Source organism: Pogona vitticeps, chromosome 1 (assembly GCF_051106095.1).
Source record: "Pogona vitticeps strain Pit_001003342236 chromosome 1, PviZW2.1, whole genome shotgun sequence".
In the NCBI taxonomy this organism is placed as follows: domain Eukaryota; kingdom Metazoa; phylum Chordata; class Lepidosauria; order Squamata; family Agamidae; genus Pogona; species Pogona vitticeps.
The window spans coordinates 175,319,165-175,345,505 of NC_135783.1; the positions used below are offsets into that span (position 1 = coordinate 175,319,165).

The 26,341-nt window shown below is 42.9% G+C and overlaps 1 protein-coding gene and 1 long non-coding RNA gene across 9 annotated transcripts in view; one reads left to right on the top strand and one right to left on the bottom strand.

The window, feature by feature from the left end:
- Positions 1–17,879: 17,879 nt before the first annotated feature.
- Positions 17,880–25,890, bottom strand: LOC140701646 (uncharacterized). 3 transcript variants are annotated; one of them, XR_012080565.2, is made up of 3 exons: positions 23,406–24,002; positions 22,471–22,749; positions 17,880–22,202 (listed from the first exon to the last, which is right to left on the bottom strand). It is a non-coding gene; the product is annotated as an uncharacterized LOC140701646 (long non-coding RNA). The 3 variants fall into 3 exon arrangements; XR_012080566.2 differs by lacking the exons at positions 17,880–22,202; positions 23,406–24,002 and adding an exon at positions 24,859–25,890 and having other exon boundaries at positions 22,275–22,749; XR_012080563.2 differs by lacking the exon at positions 17,880–22,202 and having other exon boundaries at positions 22,275–22,749; positions 23,406–24,008.
- Positions 24,009–26,341, top strand: part of IKZF2 (IKAROS family zinc finger 2) — a 141,351-nt gene continuing 139,018 nt past the window's right edge. For all 6 annotated transcript variants that reach the window (XM_020780666.3, XM_078379150.1, XM_020780668.3 and 3 more), the window contains exon 1: positions 24,009–24,511. In XM_020780666.3, the coding sequence (XP_020636325.2) occupies positions 24,494–24,511 (18 nt within the window). In that variant the 5' untranslated portion in view covers positions 24,009–24,493. The remainder of the gene's footprint in view (positions 24,512–26,341) is intronic.

The following is a 26,341-nucleotide window of genomic DNA, read 5'->3' on the forward strand; positions in this document are numbered from 1 at the left end:
ACTCCCCCCCCCCTCTTGCTTTGTCTGCTGAAAGGAGAAGCCGTTGTTAAGTGGATGCACAATGTATTGAACTGGATAGACTGTGCGTGAGGAGAGGAAGACACCTACTGGAGGAAAGCAGAATATTATTGGCAGATTTTATATATCTAATTGACTTTGGAGCTTTTTTCCCTTTTCTTCAGAGATTTTGCAGCAAGCTGATTATCTATCTTGAAGTTTTTTTCTACTCCCTTTTATTTCCAGTGGTCAGTGGGTCTTTCTTTTCTTTTCTTTTTAAATTTAAAGCACTTATTCTTAAAGATCACTAAAACTGTCTGCTAAAGATTCAAAGTCAGAGATTAAAAACCTATCAGAAAAGTATGCTTCAGCAGGACATTTCGAAGTCCATAAAGCTGACTGACAATGGTGGGAAATTTTCTCTCTGTTCTATCTGCCTCAAAAATGGCAGATTAACCCTGAACTTGAAACTCAAGGGTGCCTTGATCAGAAATATAAACCATACCATGGGGATGGGGAGGAAGTTCTCCAAATCCCAAGGCCAGTATATGGGATTCCATAACTTGTCACCCAAAAAGGAATGTTTCTCATCTCTGGACATAGCTGTCTGATTCTCCCACCTTCTCCTCAAAAATCTCCATGAATAGAATACCTGTTGCTTAGCATAGTAAGTAGGCCCATTGAACCAGTGGAACTTATGGACAAGTTCACTTAACAAATTCCACAGATTCAGTGGCCTACTCTAGTCATGTCTTACTACACTGAGCAATAGGATTTCACTCACTGTTTCTGCAAAGTTTAGATCCAAACAGAACACAGCACTTTATAAAATGTTGTGGGATGTGACATTTTATGATGGAAGTCATTTTCAAAAGGAAGATGGATGGAGGAAGATTTGAAATAAGTTCTGTGAGTATATTCATATATTACCACAGCAGTATGCTGTATTCGGTCTATAAGATCAGAGCCAGGGAAATGCTTTAGTCAGTGGCTGAGGTTTCTTTTCTTTTCTTTTCTTTTTTAAATGTTGGTGTGAAATCCACCCATGAGCAGTTTTCGAGTATAATAAATCAGCCATTTTGAAAACATGTCCTGTTTGACAGGGCTGAAAATGTGCTACATCCTTTCTTTGACCCATCTTCTTTCTGCCTCTTCTCTGAATATTTCTCTCTGCACTTACAGCCACCCCTTAAAATTAAAAACTGTCTTTTTACAGCAACATATTATGGATTGTTTATTTATTTATTTATTTCATCCCCTTAAAACATTTTAGGCTTCCTTTCAGAAGGAGGGGCTCTCAAGCTGGAGTATACAAAACAAACAAACAAACCACAAAACAAAAAAATAGTTTTTGCTGAAGCACAATGGGGTTTACCAAAACAAGAATCTTGCATTGCCTAAAAAACTAATAAGTTACATCTCAGTAAACATTTCCAGACATCCAAAAGAAACAACTACACATCCATATGTCTTTTCTGTACATCAGAATAATTACCTCAAGTCACAGTAATAAATCAGCAATGCAGCCAATAACATTACCTAACGTTAGTTAAAACTCATTTGAATCAAATTGGTCTTTGGAGCCCCTGTAAATGTCATAGCAGACTGGACTTCCTTTTTTTGCAGGTGTGAGGAGGAAAGAAACATTTGTGCAGAATTTAAAGTGGGTTTTCTATGACTGAAGCAGAAACAGAATTGTAATTCTCTTTATCACAAGGGTGGGCAAATGCATCAAATATCCCATGTGTACTCTCTGGGCCCAAATGCAACCCTCAGCATCCCCCACACTGCCCTGAAAAGTTTTAAACCTTTTTTTGGGGGGGGAGAAGGGGAAGTGGCTCAAGAAGTCCTCTTACGCCATCTAGATGGCACAGGGGTAATTTGCCCTGTTTTGAGAGGCCTTCATTATCTGGCTTAGTGAGTTAGATATCTGGTTGGGGGTTTGATTCCCCCCCACAGTGCCTCCAGGGGAGAAGAGCCAGACTGTGTGGCCTTGGGCGAGCTGCCCAGTTCCAGGATTCCCCTAGAAGAAGGGAATGGTGAACCACTTCTGAGTGCTCTTCTCCTAGAAACACCAAAAAAGGTTTGCCATAAGTTGAAACTGATCTGCACAATTTTATTTATTTTATTAAAAATGGCCATGAGCGGGCACGAAGGGGTTCAATTAAAAAAACACATAGTTTTTATAAGGAAAAAAATGAGGGGTGTGGTCAAGGAGCGGGTGCAGCTTTGTAAGGTCTATAGGCTGCCCTTGGAACACTGGATATCACCCACCCAAAATTTATATGAGTATCATCCAACATACACTTAAATACAAGTATCTTCTGCATTACAATTTCATAGTTATAATTGTTTTTCTTACACTAAATTAGCAGAATCCTGGCAAAACAAACCTTTTGGTCCAAAATATTTGCACCAGGATCTCTTAATAATAATTGTGTGATGTCCAGTCGACTCCCAACTTTTACTGTATGGAAACCCTTTTCAGAATTTTCTGGATACACTTAGAATCAGCTCCACAATCTACCATGGATGCCTGAAACCATGGACACAAGAGAACCACATAGACAACATACAAGGGGGCAAGACAATGGCCACAATGGAGTGGCCTTGTATGTTATATACTGTATAGCATATACAGATGCTGCAAACCATGTGTAGGTTAAGCTGCTGATACTGATCCCATGGATACAGGAGTCCTACTGTATAAAGTACTCAGAAATGACTTACCATTCTCTTCTTCTGGGTCACTCTGGAAACATATAGCTTGCTCAAAGCAACATGGGCTGGCTCTTCTCCTGGGAATCTTCTTGTTGCTGATGTTGCTGTTGTTATGTGCTATCAAGTTGCCTACAAGTTGTCATGACCCTAGGAATGAATGATCTCCAAAATATCCTGTCCTCAACAACCTCATTAAGCTCTTGCAAATCCAAGGCTGAGGCTTCCTTGAAGGAGTCAATCCATCTCATGTTTGGTCTTCCTCTTTTCCTGCTGCCTTCAGCTTTCCCCAGAATTATTGTCTTTTGCAGAGACTCTTGCCTTCTCATTATGTGCCCAAAGTAGGACAGCCTCAGTTTTTTTCATTTTTGTCTCCAGACATATACTTTAGGATTGATTTCATCTAGTACCCACTTGTTTGTCTTTTTCACAATCCAGGATATCTGCAAATCCCTGCTCCAGCGCCACATTTCAAGTGAATCCTTTTGTTCCTGTCAGCTTTTTTCATTGTCCAGTTTTCACACCGTTACATAGTGATCAGGAATACAAGAGTGTGGATGGTCTTGGTCTCCAGTGACACATCCTTACAATTGATAGTATTTTCTAAAACCTTAATTGCTACCCTTCTGATTCTGATTTCTTGTCTACAGCCTTCATTTGGATTGCTCTGAAACTATACAGCTTGCCCAATGCCACATCACCGTCCTCTTTTCTCGGGAGGCACATTGGGAGAACTGAACTCTTGACCTCTGGTTTTGAAGCAGGTGCCCAACTCCTTGAGCTACTCAGCTTTTCCTAGTCAGATGAAGTAATGTTCAAGACCTCCAAAGGTCTCCCTACAGTAGGTATACCAAGTTGGGAGGGTCACCCCCAAGTGCCACTCTGTTCTCCAGCTGCTGATCTTCATTTCTCTAGGATTCTGCTTTTCTGCCTTGCTTTCTCTCTCAATGGTCTGACACCCTTCCTCCCTTTCTGGACACACCAGTCATTTTGCATGCTTCCCTCTCCAGCTTAGCTGGTAGTGGGAAAACATTTCCCATCATCTCTCCCCTTTAAACATTTAGTTGAGAAAAACGCTCACTCTGTGAGTGTCTGCTGCTACCAAGGTCGCCGCTCTGCCCATAAGCATCATATCCTCTGAGTGCACGATGAAGTCCAGGGCCATCTGCGGAAAAGATGGCTAGTGTGCATGGAGTCTCAGCACCAGGCCGTCTGCGCTTGCCTCACCAAATGATGTGAAAGTCTTTTTAAAAGAAAAATCAGGAGAACACGGCGTGGCCAGGGGCTCAGCTCTCCTCTGCTCTGGCCAGTGATAGGTGGGTGCTGCTGATGTGCCTTCCTCCTCCTCCAGGCTTCTAAATTCCACCCCAGTGGGACTGTTTCTAAAGCAGCAAATTCATTTATTGCAAATAAAAATGAAAACAAACTCTTTAAATGTGGTCGGAAGAACATAGGATAGAAAACACTGGACTGCAGCAATTTCTGAGAAACATATAGAATGAAAAAACGGAATGAAGAAAGAATGACAGTGCTAGCGACAAGCACTAAGGAAGGCACAACATCCTGATATTATTATAAAGATCTGTTTCTCAGAAAATATATGTAGGAGAAGCCTCTCTTTTTTGTCAATTGCCAAAATAAATTGTAAATATTTTTTTCAGGGATTATAGGCAGAACCCTTTTGACAGGTTACATTTTCAAATGCTAAAGGCAGAGCTTTTTAAGATGGCTTTTAAGAAGACAATTCCATAGCCAGTGTTCCAGTAACCCTATAGGACTTTGCACTTTAATCTCAGGTTTGTTTGTTTGGTCATTGCCAGACAGTCTTCCATTGCTATTTTATGGTTATTTTCAATATTACTGTTGTTTATATTTTATGCTACAGGAGTGGAGGAGAGGATTCTGTTATTATATTATGTACATAGCCTGGAGTAGTATTTTCCACTAATAGAGTGGTATAGAAATTTAATAAGTAAATAAGTAAATCCCATAAAGTATGGTGGCAAATTGTCATTCAGTAACAAGGTGCTAGCTGCTTTCCTGGGTGTGTGCTTGCCTGATCACAGAATTTGGCAGAAATTCAGAAATGCAACTAGCACCTCATTTATGAGTGGGAATTTGCCACTAGGACGTATGCAATTTCCCTTTTGCAGACACAAACGGGGGGGGGGGAATTCAGGCCACTGTATAGTATCCACACTTGAAAAGTACAAAAGTACAGTAATAATCCAGCTTCTAGAACTGCTGTAGAATTTACCAGTGCAGCTAGCAGTGGAGGTGTGAAAGCCCAGCCATTTGTTCTCAAATCATGTAACAGTGATTCAAACCGTTTAGTGAAGTTTCCTCTCATTCTTTTTTCTGTTAACTTCAAACAGCTTCAGTGTGGCGAGTTGTGATGTTAAATGCAGACAGAGGAAGTGCTTCCCTTCCTGGAAGCACTATTGCAACAAATATTATGGACAAACTTTGTAGATGTTAGATTTTATTCTTCCTCTGACACCACAGATAATGAAGTTTTACCAACTCACTTTTATTACAGCGATCTAAAAATGTATCACGTAATAGGGTCATAAACATGTAATGAAACTCAATGCTGTGCTGAATTCTGAAAATGATTTTTTTTTAGGATAGACAAGTAGATCAACCATAGCTATTTTCAAAATGAATTTGGAGTAATTTTTTTTTTCATTACCAACCAACCTCCCCACCTCATGTATATAATTTTATAGTTTCTTGTGCACCCTGGTTCATCCCATTGTATTTAATCTATAATTAATAATTACTTTACAAACAATAAAGTTAGTCTGTAAAGGTTTAACCTCAGACTGTAATTCAAGGAGCTAAAATGTTGAACTTCAGCTATTACTCTTTTCCGGAAGATCAGTTACTCTGTCAGGTTTCACAAGTGTTTGCAAACTTATCTGCAGTGTGCTTTCACATGTATATTATTCAGGCTGAAGCCGTGGAGTTGTTAAATCAGAGGTCATTCACAGTCTTCCGTGTAATGGACTCAACCTGAATAGGACTGTATACTTTCTATGTACTACCACGAATTCACAGCAGGCATAGTCTAGGGCAGTTTGCGGGCCAAGCAGGGAGAGATTTGCCCTGAAACGGTTGTGGGGGTGCCTCCATACAATTCTCTGTGATTGATTCTTCTGGGGATTTAGATCATCTTGACGTACAGGGTGACACAAAGGATGACAAAGCTGCTGTGCCATTACAATGAATAAAAGGAAGACTTCCTGCAGATCTCTTCTTTGCCTAGTGAAGCAGGACTTTGTGCATATAAGAGCTTTGGAGCTCAATGGTAGACCATATGCCCTGCGGGTTCAATCTCTCCATCTCCACCCCAAAGCATCACAGGAAGCAGAGCAGGAATGGCACTAGCAGGCAAGCCACCAGCAGCCAGGACAGACCATTCTGGGTCTCAGTTGTCAAGAGCTTAACTTTGGCTGACGGTAACTCCATAAGTTCCAGAAAGTGCCTCGTGGCGCAGTGGTTAAAACGCTGTACTGCAGCTAAAACTGTGCTCACGACCTGGGGTTCAAATCCCAGGTAGCCGGCTCAAGGTTGACTCAGCCTTCCATCCTTCCGAGGTCGGTAAAATGAGTACCCAGCTTGCTGGGGGGGCAATGTGTAGCCTGTATAATTAAACTGTAAACCGCCCGGAGAGTGCTTGTAGCGCTATGGGGTGGTATATAAGTCCAATAAATAAATAAATAAATAAATAAATAAATAAATAAATACAGTGTGTACTTCATCCAAACTGGCTTCATGTCACCGCAAGAACTGTGGTCATAACGCAAATGGGGTGGCATGTTTTGCCTTGCCTTCAAAGTCATACTGCATCTACACCCTGGGTTTCTCCACAAAGAGGTATCATCAGGACCTCTTTACTCTTATTGCTGAATGGCAAGGCAACTCTCAAGTAAATCCCATCAATTCAATATGTCTGTTTTAGCTGGGAGTGGTAATCGGGATTTATCAGTTGGACTTTTTCTCTGCCTTTGCTCTTCCCTGAAAGAACAGCAAAGATGGGGCCAGCCTGGCTTCCCATGGGAGGGACTTCCACAGAGAAGACCCTCTCCTATGTCCCCACCAAGTGCGCCTGTGGAGGTGGCGGGACTGAGAGAAAGCCCCCCCCCCGCATGATCTTAATGTCTGGGCCAGCTCCTAGAGGGTAATGAGGTACAGTATTTTAGAAAGCTGGGACCCAAGCCATTTATTTATTTATTTATTTATTTATTTATTTATTTATTTATTTATTCATTCATTCATTCATTCATTCATTCATTTATTTATTTATTTATTTATTTATTTATTTATTCATTCATTCATTCATTTATTTATTTATTTATTTATTTATTTATTTATTTATTTATTTATTTATTTATTTATTTACTTACTTACTTATTTATTTATACCCCGCCTATCTGGGCGATTCGTCCACTCTAGGTGGCATTTAGGTCTTTAGAGCTTTAAACCAGCACTTTGAATTGTGCTGTGGAGCTGTTGTAAGAGGCAAGTTATATGTTCCCTGCAACCAGATCCAATTAGCAATCTGGCTGCAGCATTTGCTGAAATTTCCAAACTAGGGCACATTATCTTGGTTCATAGTTCATGGAAATCCACAAATCACCAATTTATGAATGATGATGATGATGATGATGATGATGATTATCATTATCATTATCATTATCATTATCATCATCAATAATAATAATAATAATAATAATAATAAGAATAAGAATAAGAATAAGAATAAGAATAAGAATAAGAATAGGAATAGGAATAGGAATAGGAATAGGCATCCTTCAGTCTCAAGGGACTATGGTATCGTGCTCTGCATGGAGGACTTGGAACAGTCTCTAGTGTGGCTGAGAAGGCCAATTCGAGAGTGACAATCCCTTCCACATTGAGGACAAATACAATCTGTACCCCGTCTAGCTCCTTAATTTTGCTGCTTTTGTGACTGCCTCTTTGCCTTGGCCTGCTGGACAAGGGTCTCTTCAAATTGGGAGAGGCCATGATGATGATGATGATGATGATGATGATGATGATGATGATGATGATGATGATGATGATGATGATAATAATAATAATAATAATAATAATAATAATAATAATAATAATAATAATAATAATAATAATAATAATAATAATAATAATAATAATAATAATATTGGGGACGTACTCAAAGGACATACTCAAAGGCCACTGTTCTTCAGCAAGACTCAGGATAGCAGTGGTAGTGGAGGAAGAGGAGTCAGCAGTAGGAAAAGGTAGGGAGGCAATGGGGGCGGTCGGAAGGGGCGGGGCAGGTTGGGGGGCAACAAACCAGGAACTTCATAAATCGCCATAAAAATCATTGGTTTGGAAAAGTCTGGGTTCTCCAATTTGGACAAACCTGAACTGATCCAAATCAACAAATCAGAGATTTTTGATGAATTTACTGGTTCATTTTTAGCTTCATGCCCATCTCTATTCCAAACACTTTCCAAAGGCCACACCATGTAGAGTGCATTACAGTAATCCAGCTGAAATATAACTGAGACATGTGTCACCATGGCAAAATGAAACCTCTCAAGAAATGTGCATAGTTGGCACACTAGTTTTAACTGTGCAAAGGCACTCCTGGACATTATCGAAACCTGGGCATCCAGGCTCACAGCTGAATCCAGGAACACCCCCCAAGCTGCCCACCTGTGTTTTCAGAGGGAGTGTGTAACCGCATCCAACACAGGCTACAACCCAATTCCTTGATCAAGTTTTCACCTTACCAGGAGCACCTCTGTCTTGTTTGGATTAAGTATCAGTTTATTCACCCTCGTCCAGTCCACTACTGACACCAGATGCTGATTTAGAACTGAGACAGCTTCTTTGGATCTAGATGAAAAATAGAGGCAGAGTTGGGTGTCATCAGAGTACTGGTAACACCGAACTCCAGACAACCTCTCCCAGTGGTTTCATATAGATGTTAAGTCGCATACGGTACAAAATAGAACACAAAAGGCCAGGGTGTCAAACAGGAGTCACCCAGCAACACCTTCTAGGTTCTCCCCTTCAGGAAGGATTATAGCCTCTATAAAACAAGTCCCATCCCAGAGAGACGGCCCAGAAGGATACTATGGTCAATGGTATTGAATGCGGCCAAGAGGTTCAGCAAAACCAACAGGGGCACGCTCTCTCTGTCCAGTTCCCAGTACAGGTCATTCACCAAGGTGACTCAAGCAATCTTTGTCCCACAATAAGGCCTGAAGCCATATTGAAATGAATCTACATAATCCATCTTATCCAGGAACCCCTGGAGCTGAGAAGTCACAACCTGCTCTATCACCTTGCCCATGCATGGAATATTAGTTATTCGGTAGTAAATACTCAGCACAGTATTGTGAGATCCAAGGAGGGTTTTTGAACAATGGTCTTAATATTGCCTCCTTTACGTAAGCATGGTGGGAGCCTATCCTGTTGCAAAGATGTGTCCACCACTCCTCCTACTCCTTCAACCAGTGCTGTTCTTGCAGCTTTTATAAGCCAGGAAGGGTGAGGGTCAGCAGACATGTGGTAGCCTTCACCTCTCCAAGGGTTGTGTCCATGTCATCAGGATGCAAAAACAACAACACAGGACAAGCAGGGGCCATAGTTACATCCACAGGACCTGGGTTAACTGTGATGGACCCTCCCAATGAATAGTAAAATACATGTGACAATAGCTTTTGACCTATTGGTCATAATCCCATTGGTGCTAGGGTAAGATTTGCTTAACTTGCTGCAGCTAACTCTGGCTAATTGATGAACTGCTGGGGCATGTCTACATTGCATCCCTGATCCTGTGCCCACTTGCACAATCAAGATGCACCTTGGCGCCTTGGCACTTAGGTGCAATTAGCCACAACAAGTTATGCAAGCCTTCTGTGAACAGCAACCGGCTTCTTGTCAATACACTGCAGACAACAGGAGTTTGGCACCCAGTTTTTATTGGGATCATGGTGTGCGGTCAAAGGCCATCTTGTTTCCACCCACAATCCCAATCTTGCAAATCCCTCCAGTTCTGTTACATAATTTTTTAAAAAAATACAATCATGCAACTATCATATAAAGGTGTGATTAAGATCACATCTAGTTTGGTCTTTAGATATACCAATAAGTGTGGTTCTATTTATTGAAACCATTCTTGTTTCAGAAACAACGTTGAGCTTTTGAACTAGGCTGGTTCATCAGCTCTAGGATTCCAGAAGAAAAATGGGGAGGAGAAAGATTCTCTGTTCTTGCATGTCTAAACTGGCTTGTTGTCAGAATATAGCTAATTTTTGCAAAGATAATGTTTACACAATCCTCCATATTTTAAGTTCTCACATATTCTAATAACAATCTTTTAAAACTGTCTTCTTTTCTTATTCAATGGGAGTCAATTCTCCCCTGTACTAAATGGTCACCTTCCCGCCATCAAAGCTCACTATCGCCTGGATATTAAAGAGTTTTTCCAAAATGCTAAAGTAACAAATGAAGCATTAGGAGCAAGTTTTACTATCTGATGCATACTCATAATGGAAAAAAAGCATGAACTACTCCTTCATCTGAAATGCCACAGTAAATGAACCCAGTTGCACACAATGAAAATTAACATGCAGATTTAAAAGGTTGTGGTCCAATATCTTTAATAGCTATATGACTTGAATAATCTCTTCCTGCTAATAAATGTTATGTTTTTATGAACTATCTTTACTTTTGACTAATCAGAATTAACATCTTATCACTTACTGCATACATTATGGATGGCTCTATTTTAAGGTAACAATATTTTCCACAGTCAGTATACGGAGAGAATTTTGTTAGCACTATTTTTTAAATATCTTGCAGATATACTGTAGTAATACCAGGTTCTGATGACACAATGTTAGTAGATTCAATTAATCTTAAATACTCTTTACTTTTAGCGGGGAAAAGGCGTGAGTAGACTTTTGATGACTTATCTATGGTATCATTAGTACACTACAATTATACCACACAACAGGATTAACTATTGGTTAGAGTGTTGGTATCAGATTTTAGCCCCTTCATGGATTGCTGCCTTGTCGTGGCGAAGGGGCTTGAGTAATTCAGAGAACCTATGGGCTATGCCGTGCAGGGCCACCCAAGATGGACAGACCATAGTGGAGAGTTCTGACTAATCGCAATCCACCTGGAGCAGGAACTGGCAAGCCACTCCAAGAAAAACCCATGAACAGAAACAAAAGGCTAAAAGATATGACACTGGAAGATGAGCCCCTCAGGTCAGAAGGCATCCAACATGTTACTGAGGAAGAGCAGAGGACAAGTACAAGTAGCTCCAGAGCTAATGAAGTGATTGGGTCAAAGCCGAAAGGATGCTCAACTGCGCACGTGGCTAGAAGTGAAAGGAAATTCCGATACTGCAAAGAAAAATACTGCATAGGAACCTGGAATGTAAGATTTATGAACCTTGGTAAGCTGGATGTGGCCAAACAGGAGATGGCAAGAATAAACATTGGTATCCTGGGCGTCAGTGAACTAAATGGGTGGGAATGGGCGAATTAAATTCAGATGATTATCATATCTACTACTGTGGGCAAGAATCCCATAGAAAAAATGGAGTAGCCCTCATAGTCAACAGAAGAATGGGAAAAACTGTACTGGGATACAATCTCAAAAATTACAGAATGATTTCAATACGAATCCAAGGCAGACCTTTCAACATCCCAGTAATCCAGGTTTATGCATCAACCACCAATGCTGAAGAGGCTGAAATTGAACAATTCTATGAAGACTTACAACAGCAAAGAAAGATGTTCTTCTCATTCTAGGGGACTGGAATGCTAAAGTAGGGAGACAAGAGATAAAAGGTACAACAGGTAACTGTGGCCTTGGAGTTCAAAACGAAGCAGGGCAAAGGCTAATAGAGTTTTGTCAAGAGAACAAGCTGGTCATCACAAACTCTCTTTTCCAACAACACAAGAGGCGACTCTACACATGGACATCACCAGATGGGCAATACCAAAATCAGATTGATTATGTTCTCTGCAGCCAAAGATGCAGAAGCTCTATACAGTCAGCAAAAACAAGACCTGGAACTGACTGCGGCTCTGATCATCAGCTTCTTATAGCAAAATTCAAGCTTAAACTGAAGAAAATAGGAACAACCAATGGACTACTCAGGTATAATCTAAACCAAATTCCTTATGAATACACAGTGGAAGTGAAGAACAGATTTATGGAAATCAATTTGGTGGACAGAGTGTCTGAAGAAGGAGGCTCGTAAGGAAATGCAGGAAAGCAAAGTGGCTGTCCAATGAGGCCTTACAAATCGCAGATAAGAGAAGGGAAACAAAATGCAAGAGAGATAGGGAAAGTTACAGAAAATTGAATGCAGACTTCCAAAGAATAGCAAGGAGAGACAAGAGGGCCTTCTTAAATGAACAGTGCAAAGAAATAGAGGAAAATAATAGAAAGGGAAAAACCAGAGATCTGTTCAAGAAAATTGGAGATATTAAAGGAAGGTTTTGTGAAAAGATGGACATGATAAAGGACAAAAATGGTAGGGACTTCACAGAAGTAGAAGACATCAAGAAGAAGTGGCAAGAATACACAGAGGAATTATACCAGAAAGATCTGGATGTCCCGGACAACCCAGATAGTGTGGTTGCTGACCTGGAGCCAGACATCCTGATGAGTGAGGTTAAGTGGGACTTAGAAAGCATGGCTAACAACAAGATCAGCGGAGGTGATGGCATACCAGCTGAACTATTTAAAATCTTAAAAGATGACACTGTTAAGGTGCTGCACTCAGTATGCCAACAAGTTTGGAAAACTCAGCAGTGGCCAAAGGATTGGAAAAGATCAGGCTACATCCCAATCCCAAAGAAGGGCAGTGTCAAAGAATGCTCCAACTACCATACAATAGCAGCCATTTCACACGCTAGCAAGGTTATGCTCAAAATCCTACAAGGTAGGCTTCAGCAGTATGTGGACCGAAAACTCCCAGAAGTACAAGCTGGATTTCGAAGGGGCAGAGGAACTAGAGACAAAATTGCTAACCTGCGCTAGATTATGGAGAATACCAGAGAATTCCAGAAAAACATCTACTTCTGCCTCATTGATTATGCAAAAGCCTTTGACTGTGTGGACCACAGCAAACTATGGCAAGTCCTCAAAGAAATGGGAGTGCCTGACCACCTTATCTATCTCCTGAGAAATCTATATGTGGGACAGGAAGCAACAGTTAGAACTGGATATGGAACAACTGATTGATTCAAAATTGGGAAAGGAGTATGACAAGGCTGTATATTGTCTCCCTGCTTATTTAATGTATATAACTTATATGCAGAATACATCATGCAAAAGGCAGGAGTGCATGAATCCCAAACCAGAATTAAGATTGCTGGAAGGAATATCAACAACCTCAGATATGCAGATGATACCACTCTGATGGCAGAAAGTGAGGAGGAATTAAAGAATCTCTTAATGAGGGTGACAGAGGAGAGCACAAAAACTGGTCTGAAGCTCAACATAAAAAAAAACAAACTAAGATCAAGGCAACTGGTCCCGTCACCTCCTGGTAAATAGAAGGGGAAGATATAGAGGCAGGAACAGATTTTACTTTCTTGGGCTCCATGATCACTGCAGATGGAGACAGCAGCCACAAAATTAAAAGACTCCTGCTTCTTGGGGGAAAGTGATCACAAACCTTGACAGCATCTTAAAAAGCAGAGACATCACCTTGCCAACAGCAAGGTGAATAGTCAAAGCTATGGTTTTTCCTGTAGTGATGTATGGAAGTGAGAGCTGGACCATAAAGAAAACAGACCACCAGAGAATTGATGCTTTTGAATTGTGGTGCTGGAGGAGGCTCTTGAGAATCCCCTGGACTGCAAGGAGAACAAACCTATCCATTCTGAAGGAAATCAACTCTGGGTGCTCATTAGAAGGACAGATCCTGAAGCTGAGGCTCCAATACTTTGGCCATCTCATGAGAAGAGAAGTCTCTTCCAGAGGCTTCCCAGGGAGTCCTAGAAGGAAAAAGGGCCCCTAGCAATCTACCCTTAGGTCTCATTATCCCATTGATCTCATTAGGGAGCAGCTGATTGCCTCCCAGGATGGGGTTTGGACCACCATATATGCAATAAGAGGCTCCAGATATGGAGTGGGCAGTCAGCTGCTGCCAGATGGTGTCTCACCTTCATGTCTCTCTCTTATGACTGGGCACATGTGGGAGTATGCAATAAACAAGAGGTCATGGTCTAAATCTAGTTTTCACTTCAAATATAGAAGACCTATTGAAACCAGTAAGATTTGTGTTATATTAACTAACAAGTTCCATTCATTAGAATGGGTCTCTTTAGCTGGGGCTGAAATTCAATTTAATTGCACAGTTAGCAAATGCACGTGAAGCTATAGCTAGTTACCACACATAACCAGAGTTGTGGGGTAACTAGCTACAGCTTCACATACAGTACGTTTGCTCGACAGTAAAAGCAACAAACATTACATTAATATTTCTTGTAATATTTAATTAAAGCTCCATTCTTTCTTCTCTGTACAGATGAGAGGAAATTGCAAAAGAAAGGGCAATTAAGTGTTCTCCGTATATGTCTCTCCTTTCTTGGTCTTGGGGAAGTCCTACTGCGTTTACTTTCTCTAGTTGACAGAGCACTGCAGAACATGTCTTCACAATATTAACTTTACTTACAATGAACATACAAGTAGAATATTTGTGGAATCCTGGCAACAGAAGTTGGACAAGGTATGTACCACCAACACTCTCCCCCCCCCCCCCGGCACAAGCTGGGAAGCATGGCCTTTTCAATGCAAAACATCACGCACTCCAAAGTGAAACCTGTGATGAAAACTCAACCAAACAAAATTTTGTCTGAGTTATTTATCAACAAGATTCGTATTTCCCATGAAACCATTTGATGCAAGAGCATTGCTCTGTTGCAATTCAGCCTTGGCCTCTGAAACTCTTTCGGAGCTTTGCTCCTCCACTAACACCTAAACCAGAGCTTCACCGTGTATTGAAACAGAAGCGGAGAGCATGGTTTGGGACAAAACATTTGCTAGGCCATGGTTTTTTGAGATACATTATCAGTAGCATACATGGTCATTGGGAGTTCCTAATCATCAAGTTTCAGGTGGTTGTGCTAATATTGGCTTGATCTAGTTGTTCTCATGATGTGTGCAGAATTCCATAAGTGCAGAAGCTTCCTCCTTGATAAGAAGGAAGGGCATTGTCTGCTGAGGGAATTTTCCATATGAGAGCTTTTTTTTTTTTTTTGTTTCAAGAAAATGAGAAGTCCATGCTGTGATCTTTTGGCACAGAAGGTTAAATTAGAGGATCCATTTCGCACATATTTAGAAATGGTCCTTCCTCAAGTAATCTCAAGACAGATATCTTAAGAAAGATATCGGTTTGTCATAGTGTGTGCCTGCCCTCCTCATTATTTCATTGAGTTTTGCTTTTGTGATTGGTAATTAAATGATAAACACAACCTTACTTTGCTAATCTGGTTCCTGAGGCACACATCTCTATGGAACCCCTCTTGCTGAAGGGAAAATCACTTGATTACAGGGAATAATTATCAACATCTCATTTAACCGCGACACTGGTCCCCTCACATTACATATGTTTCCAATTATCCATAATTTTCATGAAAATGGTGACTTATAGTAATGGAAAACAATTACTGCTATGCATACTAGCTTCTTAAAAATTATAAGACAGGTCTGCAAATATTCAAGAGGCTCATTATTTTCTTTATAGGTCTTTTTATTGATAGTGCTGCATATAAGCATAAAAGGGAATACTTTATAGGACATGTGTAATGTAGGGGAAAAGAGGGAATAATGCGTAGATTAGATCTTGTATTGCTTTACAGTGTCCAGTGAAAAGAAGAAAGTATAGTACTTGGATAATGCAGGTCACGGACAAAGTCCAAGCTCCTTATGCTACTGAAGAACATTACGTTTCCATATGAATCTCCCTGCCCTTGGTGATCTTCATCGTAAGCCCCACAAGTCACCACTACCTTTGGGGGTCATGCAAATAGCGTCTGAAGATGTGGCCTCTTTGATGGAGATATCATAGCTGTAACATATTTTCCTGTTTGACACTTACAAGACTCTCTGTTGATGTTTGGGACCACACCAAATGGATGATGTTGAAATTGGTAAAAGCAGCAGAAGCCACACGGACATCAGTAAACAAGGATGTATCCAAAACCAGAATGATCTACACCCATCCTCCTTAAGGTAGGTGCTTCCTTTTGCAGTCTAGACCAGGGGTCTCCAAAGTATGGCCTGTGGGCCACACCTGGCCCGTCCAGCTTTTTTATCTGGTCTGTGTGCATCTGCAGGTGCGCAGGAGTGGGGTATGCATGCCAGAGTGCCTGCATGTGGGTGGTACTGTGTGCATGTGGGTGGGCGGGCAGGAGCAGCTGTGTGCATGTGGGTGGGAGTGTGTGCATGTGTGTGGATGGGCATGTGTGAGTGTGGGCATGTGGGTGGGCATGCATGCGTGAGGTTGGGAGCGTGGGTGTGCAGGAGTGCACGTATGCACACATTCCTTCAGGCCTCGAAAATATAAAAATATATATTATGTGACACTCCATGTGAAAAGTTTGGAGACCCCTGGTCTAGACTGAACATGTATGATGTCCTTGTTGCACTGATATTCCATCTTTAGCCAAAGAGTTCAAGGCTGTGCCCGCAGCTTCCTTCCTCTCCCTGAGAGACAGGTTAAGCTGAGAGTGAGTCTGACTGACTGTAGGTCACCCAGTTTCACAGAAGCAGGTAGTAATTTGCTTTTTATCCACAGTGTGCAAACGTTTTACAATGAGCTGTTCTAAACAGACGTCTTACCACTTAAAACAACTGTGTGGGATGGCTCTGCACAGATATAAAGGGAGGGGGAACAGTTTTGTTTTTGCAAACATCATTGCTACATTTAAGCACTAATATCCACGTGTGTTTGGCTGTATGTATTCATTTTCAATTTTCCTCTGCCTGCCTTCAAGCTCTTTCCCGTCCTACTCCACTGCACAGCCTTCTCACAGAACTTTATGCACTTTAGATATGTATAAATAGTTGATCTGCACACATACATATAGCCTATGGTGCAATCTACAGAATCAGTTGACATTAGATGGCAGAATGGATTGTGTCACTCCATGTTGTATATGAGTGTCCATGCGCCATTTTGAATATTCCAATACAAAATGGTAATGGTTCTTTCTCAGCCTGCTTCTTCGTGCAGATTTTTTTCAGTAGTAGTCCCACTCCACAAATAATAAGAATAGATATTTTCCATACTGTCACCTCAAAAATCTGTAGTGTTCTGCTGTTATGTGTAGAAAACCCAATAGTTAGTATCTCAGTAGTACTAAAAGGAGCACTATGGTGAATCCTCTCTATACATTTAGAACTGTGTGGCTCTAGGCAGACAGGAAGGAACACGTAGGCTGATATCCTGTTGCACAACTCTACACCGCACAATGAAGATGTCACATCTGGTTCGGGTGAATTTAAAAAAAATCCTTGAGCCCCTCCCTAGATTTTAGAGGTTCCTATTGTCTCAGGGTAGCCTTCAGGGGCTGTGGAACCGATGGAATTGGAAATTTTTACACAATGTGGCTCTGAATTCAAGGCTACAGATTTTCTGGATCTCCATTATCCCATTCAGTTTCATACACCTCAAATCTTACCTCACAAGAACCATGAGCTTTCAAACACTAAATACATCTATACTTCTCATCAGAGAAAAACACAGCTATGTATCAACTGTTGAATATTAAATATTGTCTCTTAGCTGTCATGAACTACTGTCAGGTATGACATACCACAGATTTTCAAATGATTTTGGACAGGGACAGTTGGGTTCTTTGGAAGCATTTTGGCTGATCCTCATCTTCCTGTTGGAAATGGAAGATAGCTTGCTAACTACTATGGATTTTCACCCCAGTCTATAGCCAATATTAAAATATTAGATATATTTTGAAGCACCGTTATCAGGCTATTGTAGAACAGTGGCTTCCAAACTTCTTTGTGATCAAACTTATTTTCAATTTTTGAGAAACCATAATATCTCTCCTTTACCATCATCCAACTGCTTTTAATGAAAAAAAGTCAACAATTTAAAATAAACAAAACAATTTGAATGAAATGTATTTTATTTCAAATGTTCTATACTTTCTATCAATGAGGGCCCAAGGCACGTTACAATATTAAAACAGCTAAAAAGTTACATTAGTTACAAATGTACAAAAACAATTAAGTCAGTATTGGTTTAAAATTGGTAGGAAGAAACAGTTCAATACAATTTTAAAAACACAATAAATTAGAATAAGATTCGAAGCCCCTTTCGTAAGTAGCCAGTTACTGGAAAGAAGTCTGCCTGAAAAGAAAGGTCTGTGCAGCCTGACCTCTCATGGGAGGGAGTTCCACAGAGAAGCCCCTCTCCCATGTCTTCAACAAATGCACCTGAGAGAGTGGTAGGGTTGAAAGACAGAAAGACATATACACTATCTTAAAACACTGAGAGATTCATATATGGCAAGGGTCTCAACCATGTGGCCCAGGGGCCATTTGTGGCCCGCCGGACAATTGTTTGTGGCCCCCGCCTTGCCTGCCCCCCCGAAGCACCCACGCATCCTCTGCTGTCAAGAGTAAAAAAAAAAACCCTCGCCTTGCTCGCCGGCTGTCTCCCAAAGTGCCTCTTGCACCCTCCATCCGGAACTGCACCCTGCCAGTCAGTCCACCTGTCTGCCAGCTGCAGTTCCAGATGGAGGGTGCAAGAGACGCTGTCTTGGGGGACAGCCGGCAAGTGAGGCGCGCTGCTGGCCCTTTCCCCCGAGCCACCACCAAGTGATGCCTGAGAGCAGAGCTCGCTTCCATCTTGTCCTTGAAGAGCGCCTCCAAGCCACCACCAGCAGCTGCCATTGCTGCCGCCTCTTCCAGGGAAGCGGCTCTTTTTCTCTCTCAGCACCCCCAGCACCAGGCTGGCCAGCGGCCGCCTCAGCACCCACTGGTCCTTCATCCTCCTCCTCTTTGTCCTGCTTCAGCCGCCTCGGCTCGCCTTGCAAAGTTTGCTCCTCTGTCATCGTGGGGGTAGCTGCTGCTGCTGAGTGTCCCTTTTTTGAGGGGGCCCCTCAGAGGAAGGTTGCCGGACCTCTGTGTGTGTGTGTGCATGCGCCTGTGCACCTGTGGGGGCCCTGCCCCATTCTGTTCAATTTTGCGGGTACCAGTGGGGGCTTTTTTCCTTTGGCAAGGAGAATTTTGTGAGGTTTTTAAAATTTTATGTTGTGCCCTCCTCCTCCCCCCCCCCCAGCTAGGCAGTCGCCGGCGCTCCCTCCCTTCTCAGCTTCGTCCTGCTGTGCTGCTGGTACTGAAGGAGCTGGAGGGGGTTGTGGCCGGTGATGAGGGTTCGCGCCCCCCCTCCTCCTCCTCGGAGCCCCAGCCGGGTTAAAGAAACTCCTGGGTGGCTTCCTCAGGCTCTTGCTCTGCTTGGCAGAAAATCTGATGCGGCCCAGCCTCACCCAGATTCTGCCTCCAGCAACCCCCAGGTAAATTGAGTTTGAGACCCCTGATATATGGAGATGTGGTATTTTGGATAGCTTGAACCCAAGTCATTAACAGCTTTATAGGTCAAAACCAGCACTTTGAATTATGCCTCGAAATGGATGAATAGCCAGTATAACTGCTGTAACAAGGGAGTTACATGATCCTTGTGTTCTACCCCAGTTAGCAATCTGGCTACAGCAGTTTGAACTAGACATGGGTGCTTCGTTATTCATATCGGAAACTTCAGATGGTCCAGAATGCAGCAGCCAAGCTCCTTAGTGGGGCGAGAAAACACCAGCATACTGTATCTCCTCCACTCTGGCTGCTTTGCACTGGTTGCCCATCCATTTCCGCGTTGACTTCAAAGTGCTAATGATCACTTATAAAGCCCTAAACGGTTTGGGACCTCAATATTTGGCAGACCGTCTTCTCCCACCCAGATCTACCCGAATCACCCGACATAGCCAGCAGGGGTGGCTGAGGGGTCTGACGCCGAGAGAGGCCTGGAAGGAAAAAACAAGAAACCGGGCCTTCTCGGCGGTGGCTCCTTGGCGGTGGAACACCCTCCCCACTGAAATTCGGCTGGCACCCTCGCTGGGTGTTTTTAAAACACCTCGTGGCGCAGTGGTTAAAACGCTGTACTGCAGCTAAAACTGTGCTCACGACCTGCGGTTCAAATCCCAGGTAGTCGGCTCAAGGTTGACTCAGCCTTCCATCCTTCCGAGGTCGGTAAAATGAGTACCCAGCTTGCTGGGGGGGCAATGTGTAGCCTGTATAATTAAAAATTGTAAACCGCCCGGAGAGTGCTTGTAGCGCTATATAAGTCCAATAAATAAATAAATAAATAAATAAATAAATAAATAAATAAATAAATAAATAAATAAAAGCCAGTTAAAAACTTGGTTATTCAAGCAGGCCTTCCCTCCAGTCAATTAAGTCTTTCTCCTTTTTTCTTTTCTTTGCTATTCCATCTTGGTAATCCTCTCTTTAAATTAATTTTTTTTTAATTGAAATTGTAATTTTATGATTTTATATATTTTTATACTGTTCTGTTTTATTTTGTAAGCCGCCCCGAGTAGACATGGTCTAGAGGGGCGTGGTAAAAAATCAAATAAATAAATAAATATCTAGGATGCAGTGCAGTACCACAGATGGTGCAGATTCCCTTCCTCCACCTCCTGGGCCAGCTGGGCCATTAACCAGGCTCTGCATATTGCTGGTGTCCTTCTTTGGTGGTGGCACACAAGCAAGGGCAGGAGCCTGGCTAGGCTGGCCCCACTTCCCCAGGCAGCTGACCACTCTAGTGAGGAGGTGGCATAGGGAATCCCCCCGCACAGCCAATGAGTGGTCAGCTGCCTGAGGTGGCAGGGATGGGCCGGCTAGGCTCCTGCCTAGATTGATGTGTCACTACCGAAGGAGGACACAGGCAACACATGGGGAGGGGGAGAGGGAATCCACACCATCTGTGGCGCTGTGCTTCATCTTAGATACAAATAATGCCCATGTCTAGTTTGGACCCACTGGGGTTTCTAAGGCACCCACAAGTGGAATGCACTACAGCAGAGGTGTCAAATTCAATTTCATCTTGACCCGAATTGGCATTAGGGTTGCCCTCAAAGGGCCAGTTGTATCTGTAAGACTATACAAATGTATCAACTCTTTATCATATTAATATAATCCTCCTTGTTTGATTATTACTGGTTTTAGTAATAATGTAAGTAACAACTAGCCCTGAAAGTAAAAGTCTATGATCAAAGTCTAGAAATAATGGCAAGCAGATAAGAACAGGAGTGGGCAATAGTGAGGACTACATTTCCCAAGACGCTGTACATTGCCCAAGCAACTGCACTTTCTGACTCTTTGCTGCTTGGAATACTGGAATAGTCCCGCTAGGCGGATTCCCAGCATCCTTGTGGAGCCTTATGGGTGACCGAGTAAGTGCCTGTGTATTGTATGCTGCACAGTAGTAGGCAACACTGAGAGGGCCACATGAAATGGCCGGGCAGGCCGGATTTGGCCCGCAGGCCTTGAGTTGGACACATGTGCACTTAATCCAATTAAGGCATGTGTAACTGTGGCCAGATCAGCTGTCTCAAGGAACAGTCATAGCTGGCACACTAGTTTTAACTGTGCAAGATCTAGGCACCCAGAAATGGATCCAGGAGCACCCCCAAACTGTGAGCCTGAGTTGTCAGGGGGAGTGTAAACCCATCCAGCAAAGGCTGAATTCCTATTTTCTTTTGCCAGGTTGGATTAAGCTTCAGTTTATCTTCCTTCATCCAGTCCATTGTTGACACCAGATACTGATCTAGAACCAAAACATATTCCTCAGACATAGATGGAAAGAGAAATAGCATTGGGTGTCATCCACATACTGGGGACACCAAACTCCAAAATTCTGGACAATCCCTACTAATGATGTCATGTATGCATTAAATAGCATGGGGATACAAACCCGAGCTGAGGGAAGCCACAGGTTGATGGCCAGGGCATTGAATAAGATTCTCCCCACCCCCCAGCACCACTTTTTTGAGCTCTCCCCTCCAAGAAGAACCAGAGTGACCATGAAACAGAGCCTACAAGTCCCATCTCAGAGAGATGGCATTGAAAAATACCAAAAGCTACTGAGAGGTCCAGCAGAACCAACTCCCCCGTCCAGTCCACTATCTCTGTCCTATAATCAGGCCTGAAGCCAGCTTGATATAAGCATAAATAGTTTTCTTCTGTAATCACAAATAGGAATTTATTCGCTCCCTCCTGGGGGACATGCCCCTCCTCTAGAAGGATAATTGATAATATGTGAAGGAGATGGAGGTCTGTGTGAGTCAGCAGACATGTCAAGGTGGAAAGAGTTCCATTGTGACAGAAAATCTGAAACAGACTATGATGTCATCAATACTGTCAAATATTCATCCCTGTAACAATAGTGAGAAATAAAATATTAAAATTGAGTATAGATAGTCGGTTATTATTTATAAATATCAAACTTTTGGTAAATACTGTAGCTGATGACTTAATTTTTTAAAAAAATACCACAAAATCCACAAAGAATACTTTAAAAACATATTGCAGAGCAAATTCATTTTAACTTGAAAAAAAGTGGTAACTTCTGTATTTAATTCTTAATTCCAAGACAAAACTTAGTGAATTAAACTACATATTGTATTTGTATCCTCAGCATACCTTTGTTTGTTGTTGTTATATACCATCAAATCAGAACTGACTTATAACGACCCTAATAGGGCTTTCAATGTAAATGAGATATTTAAGGAGTGGCTTTACCAATCTGTCCCCCTTGTGAGTTTCCATAGCCGAGGAAGGTTTCGAACTCAGGCCTCCTGCATTTGAGTCCATCACTTTATTCACTGTACCACATAGGGTATCCACATCAATATGTTCATCCTCTGCTAGCCTACTTCCAGTTAAGCTTTCTGTCCTGTTTTTATTTTATTGGTTGCAGATCTGTGGAGAAGAAATAGCAAGTGTGCCCAAAGTCACTGACTGAAATTACTGTAGTTGTTTTTCATTTAACTTTGGATTGATTACTCTATTCATTCAGTTAGTGTGAAATGGATATTCACATGGGTAAGATGGTACATTGGAAGCAAGAGCAGCATAATGGTTGTTTTAAAACAAGGCACATGCATATCATAAGAGACATCAATCAAGAAAAATAACTGTTTCCTCATTAACAGAAATGGTTAAAATGCTTGTTTGCTGAGGATCCAACTCAAGAGTGGTCGCATAGACCAAATGGGTGAGATACAAATAAAATAAAATAAAACAAACAAACAAACTCTCTGCACTTTCCTGGAAGTAATCCCCATCAAACAAGATGGAATCTATTTCTGAGTTGCAACTATATGATGTGAGGGTTTATATGTCTCTGTCTTAGAAATGTTTTTAGGGTCACTTCTCACCACAGAATCATGTGCCTAGAAAATGAGCGTTCCTCTGAGCACGTGAAGAAGGCCTCTCCCCTGTCTCCAATGATAACCAGCACACCACAAGATCTATCCAGGGATTAGGGACGGTGGCGAAGGAGCCAGCTTCCAGGCATGCTTGGCGGAAGAACTTTAAATAATAATAATAATAATAATAATAAAGATCTCACGCACCGGAGCCAGAGATTTTTTTTCCACGCCGCTCATGACCAGGAAACTCCCAAGTTTAAAGAAGTCCCGGGCAGGGAATGTTTTTAAGCTTTCTAACGCCACAAACAGGCCGCCCTCTCTCCAGCTCTTGTCTTGCCCTCGAGAGCGAGCTTGTGAGGAACGATCCTTGAACCAGCAACGCCGGATTCTGCAGAAGCCCAACCTGATCCCAACCCGCGGAAAACTTTAGCGCCGGCTTGATGTCCCCCCGTCTCTCTCTCTCCCTTCCCTCCTCTGCTTTGGCGGCGGCGGCGACTTGGTTTTTCCCTCTGGGAGGGCAGAGAGAGACGCGGGCAGGCAGCGAGCGACGGGTGCCGCCGGTTAAGTCGGATCAGCCACCCAGCGTCTTGAATGGCACCTCTGGGTGGCGAGGAAACCTTAAGAGCCTTCTGCGGTGTCTTCGGGAGCCGAGGAGGGGCTGCGCGCGTGTTCTTGGAGCGGCGGCTGAGCAGCAGCAGCAGCACTTGTCCTGTAATCGATTGCCGAGTCTGCGGAGCGGCTTCGCCGAGCGCAGACAGACACACGACCAGGCTGCCCCAGCCAGCCCTCCCTCCCTCCTTCCCTCGCATTCCCACCTCCCACGATATTCTCTCTCTCTCTCTCTCTCTCCCGGGCTGAGGGGGGGGGAGAAATGTCTGAGGGTGAGATGCGCAGAAGGTCGGTTCCCGCGCGCGCCTCTCTCTCCCTCTCTCTCTCTTCCACCCCCCCTTCTGTGTGTGAGAGCGAAAGCCGTGTGTGTGTGTCTGTGTGTATGTGTGTGTGTGAGTTTGCCGGATCGGTTTCTCGGGGTTTGACCAGTTGTCCCAGGCTAACCCTGCTCTCTGAAGATGGAGGAAGTAAAAAAAAAAAAACAGGATTACCCTTAGCTACAGATCCACTGCCTTAGTTTCCATAACCAACTGCAGTGCACAAACACACCATCGTTAGGCAAAGGGAAGGCGAGGGAAGACGAGAGAAAGAAAGGAAAGGAGAAAAAACAAACAAAAGGCAAAAAGGAAAGGAAAGGCTTATTAGCAAAACAAACAAACAAACAAGGGTGATGGAATTGATTTATGACACGCACTGATGAGGTAAATCTTTGTTTGGGGGTATTTCTTTGGCTGGGAGGCGGTGGGGGTGGGGGTGGAGGTGGGGGGCGGCTGGAGGGGGGGTGAAGGAAGAACAGCTTCCCGGATCGATGGGGAGGGCTGCCTGGCGATCTCTGTCTGGTGTGTGTTGGTGTGTGTCTCGTGTGTTGGTGTGTGTGTGTCTGTTTTGCAAAGGGGGAAGGAGGCGGAGAGGAGAGTCTGTCATAGAGCAGCGCGTAATTATGGAGCATCTCCTGCACCAGGATCACAATGACTTGTTGCTATTTCCAACCCATAATAGACCGTTCGTAATTGTGGGAGAAAAGCAGGGTATTGATTTGTGCGTGCACCTTTTTCTCCTCTTTTTTCCTGGTACAGGTCAGCCGATCCGAGCGATCGAGTAGGCATTATCTGTTAAAAAGGATGCTTGTTGAGAAGACGGTTCTGTTTTCTAGGGTGTTCATCGATTAATCAGTTCTCGCTTTTAAAAAAAAAGAAAAGAAAAAGAAAACCTGACACGGGGCTTGTCAGTTGCAGTTTGCAACAAGCCTTCCTCGCAAGAGAGAGAGGCAGGCGGGGGTGATCAAGTCTTGCTGAACGCTAACTTAAGATTTTCTGGCATGCCACACATTATATTTTAAAAAGCGAGGCTTAAATTACTTTGACAGGTTCTGCTGTGGCCGCGGGAAGAAACACAGGCAGACACATACCCAGGTGAAATTAAGAACTCCTTATTTTGCCCAGGGCCAAAAACAATCCTTGTGAAGTTCGCCTTGGTTTCTTGCTCCCCCCCCCCCTTTCCCCCCTTTTTAAAAACTCCTTGATCCACCCTTTCCAAGTCTCCCCCCCCCCTTTTTCTTTCCTCCAAGATTTTTTCCCCCTTCTTTCGATTCATAAGGAACCGGTGGATCAAGTTTTCTCTCGTCTGGTTAATCGCATTGCTGTAGCTTTGGCTGACCTCTCTCTCTCTCTCCCTCTCCCTTTTTGTTCTTCATCTTTCCTGAAAGTACGTGCCATTCCCAACCAGACGATCCTGAAAAGGGGGGAGGTGGGTGGGCAGGGAAAAAGAGGCAGCTTCCTTCTTCCTTACTGCTTTGTTTCCCCACCGATCTGTTTGCTCTGAATGACCTACCTGTAAGTTTTCTTCCTCTTCTCTTCAACTCTTGGAGGCGGGGAAGGGGGGGGGGAGAGAGAGACGAAGAAGGGGCTGGCTTATTTCAGGACGCTTCCCCATCTTGCTACAGTCCCAGTGCACCATAATCCCCTCTGTCTTTTCCGTCTTGGCTCAGAGGAGGGGTTAGAAGCTGCCATCAGAAGCTGGAAATGGTGAACAAACTTTATTTTTTATCCTATAACTTTTCTCTCAACCCCCCTCCTCGCCTCTTCCTTCTCCCCATCTCATTGGCTGGGATGGTATTACCCCCCCCCCGTCTTTAGACAACTTTCCCCTTTCTTCCTGTGTATGTTACCTGCAGAAGGGGGAAAGATAAGGTAAATTCAGGGAATTGTCCTTCTGCTAAAATCTTTTAATCTTAGGTACTATTTTTTTCTAAAGGCATGCAAATGCCAGATCGGAGGCAGCTTTGCTTATTGAAATCTATACTGAGTGTATCTTGGGAATTTGATCTGCAGTTTGTCAAAGAGGAACACAGAGAAAAGTATTTAATTTTTTTTTAAAGGAGGGGGATGAGGTGAAGGGAAGTGGTTTAGGAGGCAAGAAATGAAGCTGCCTGTTTTCCAGTAAGTAATGGAGAAATTCCAGGAGCTGGGGCTAAATATACTTGACGATCAATACAGAAATGGCTCATTGTGAATAATTTAACTGCTTGGTGT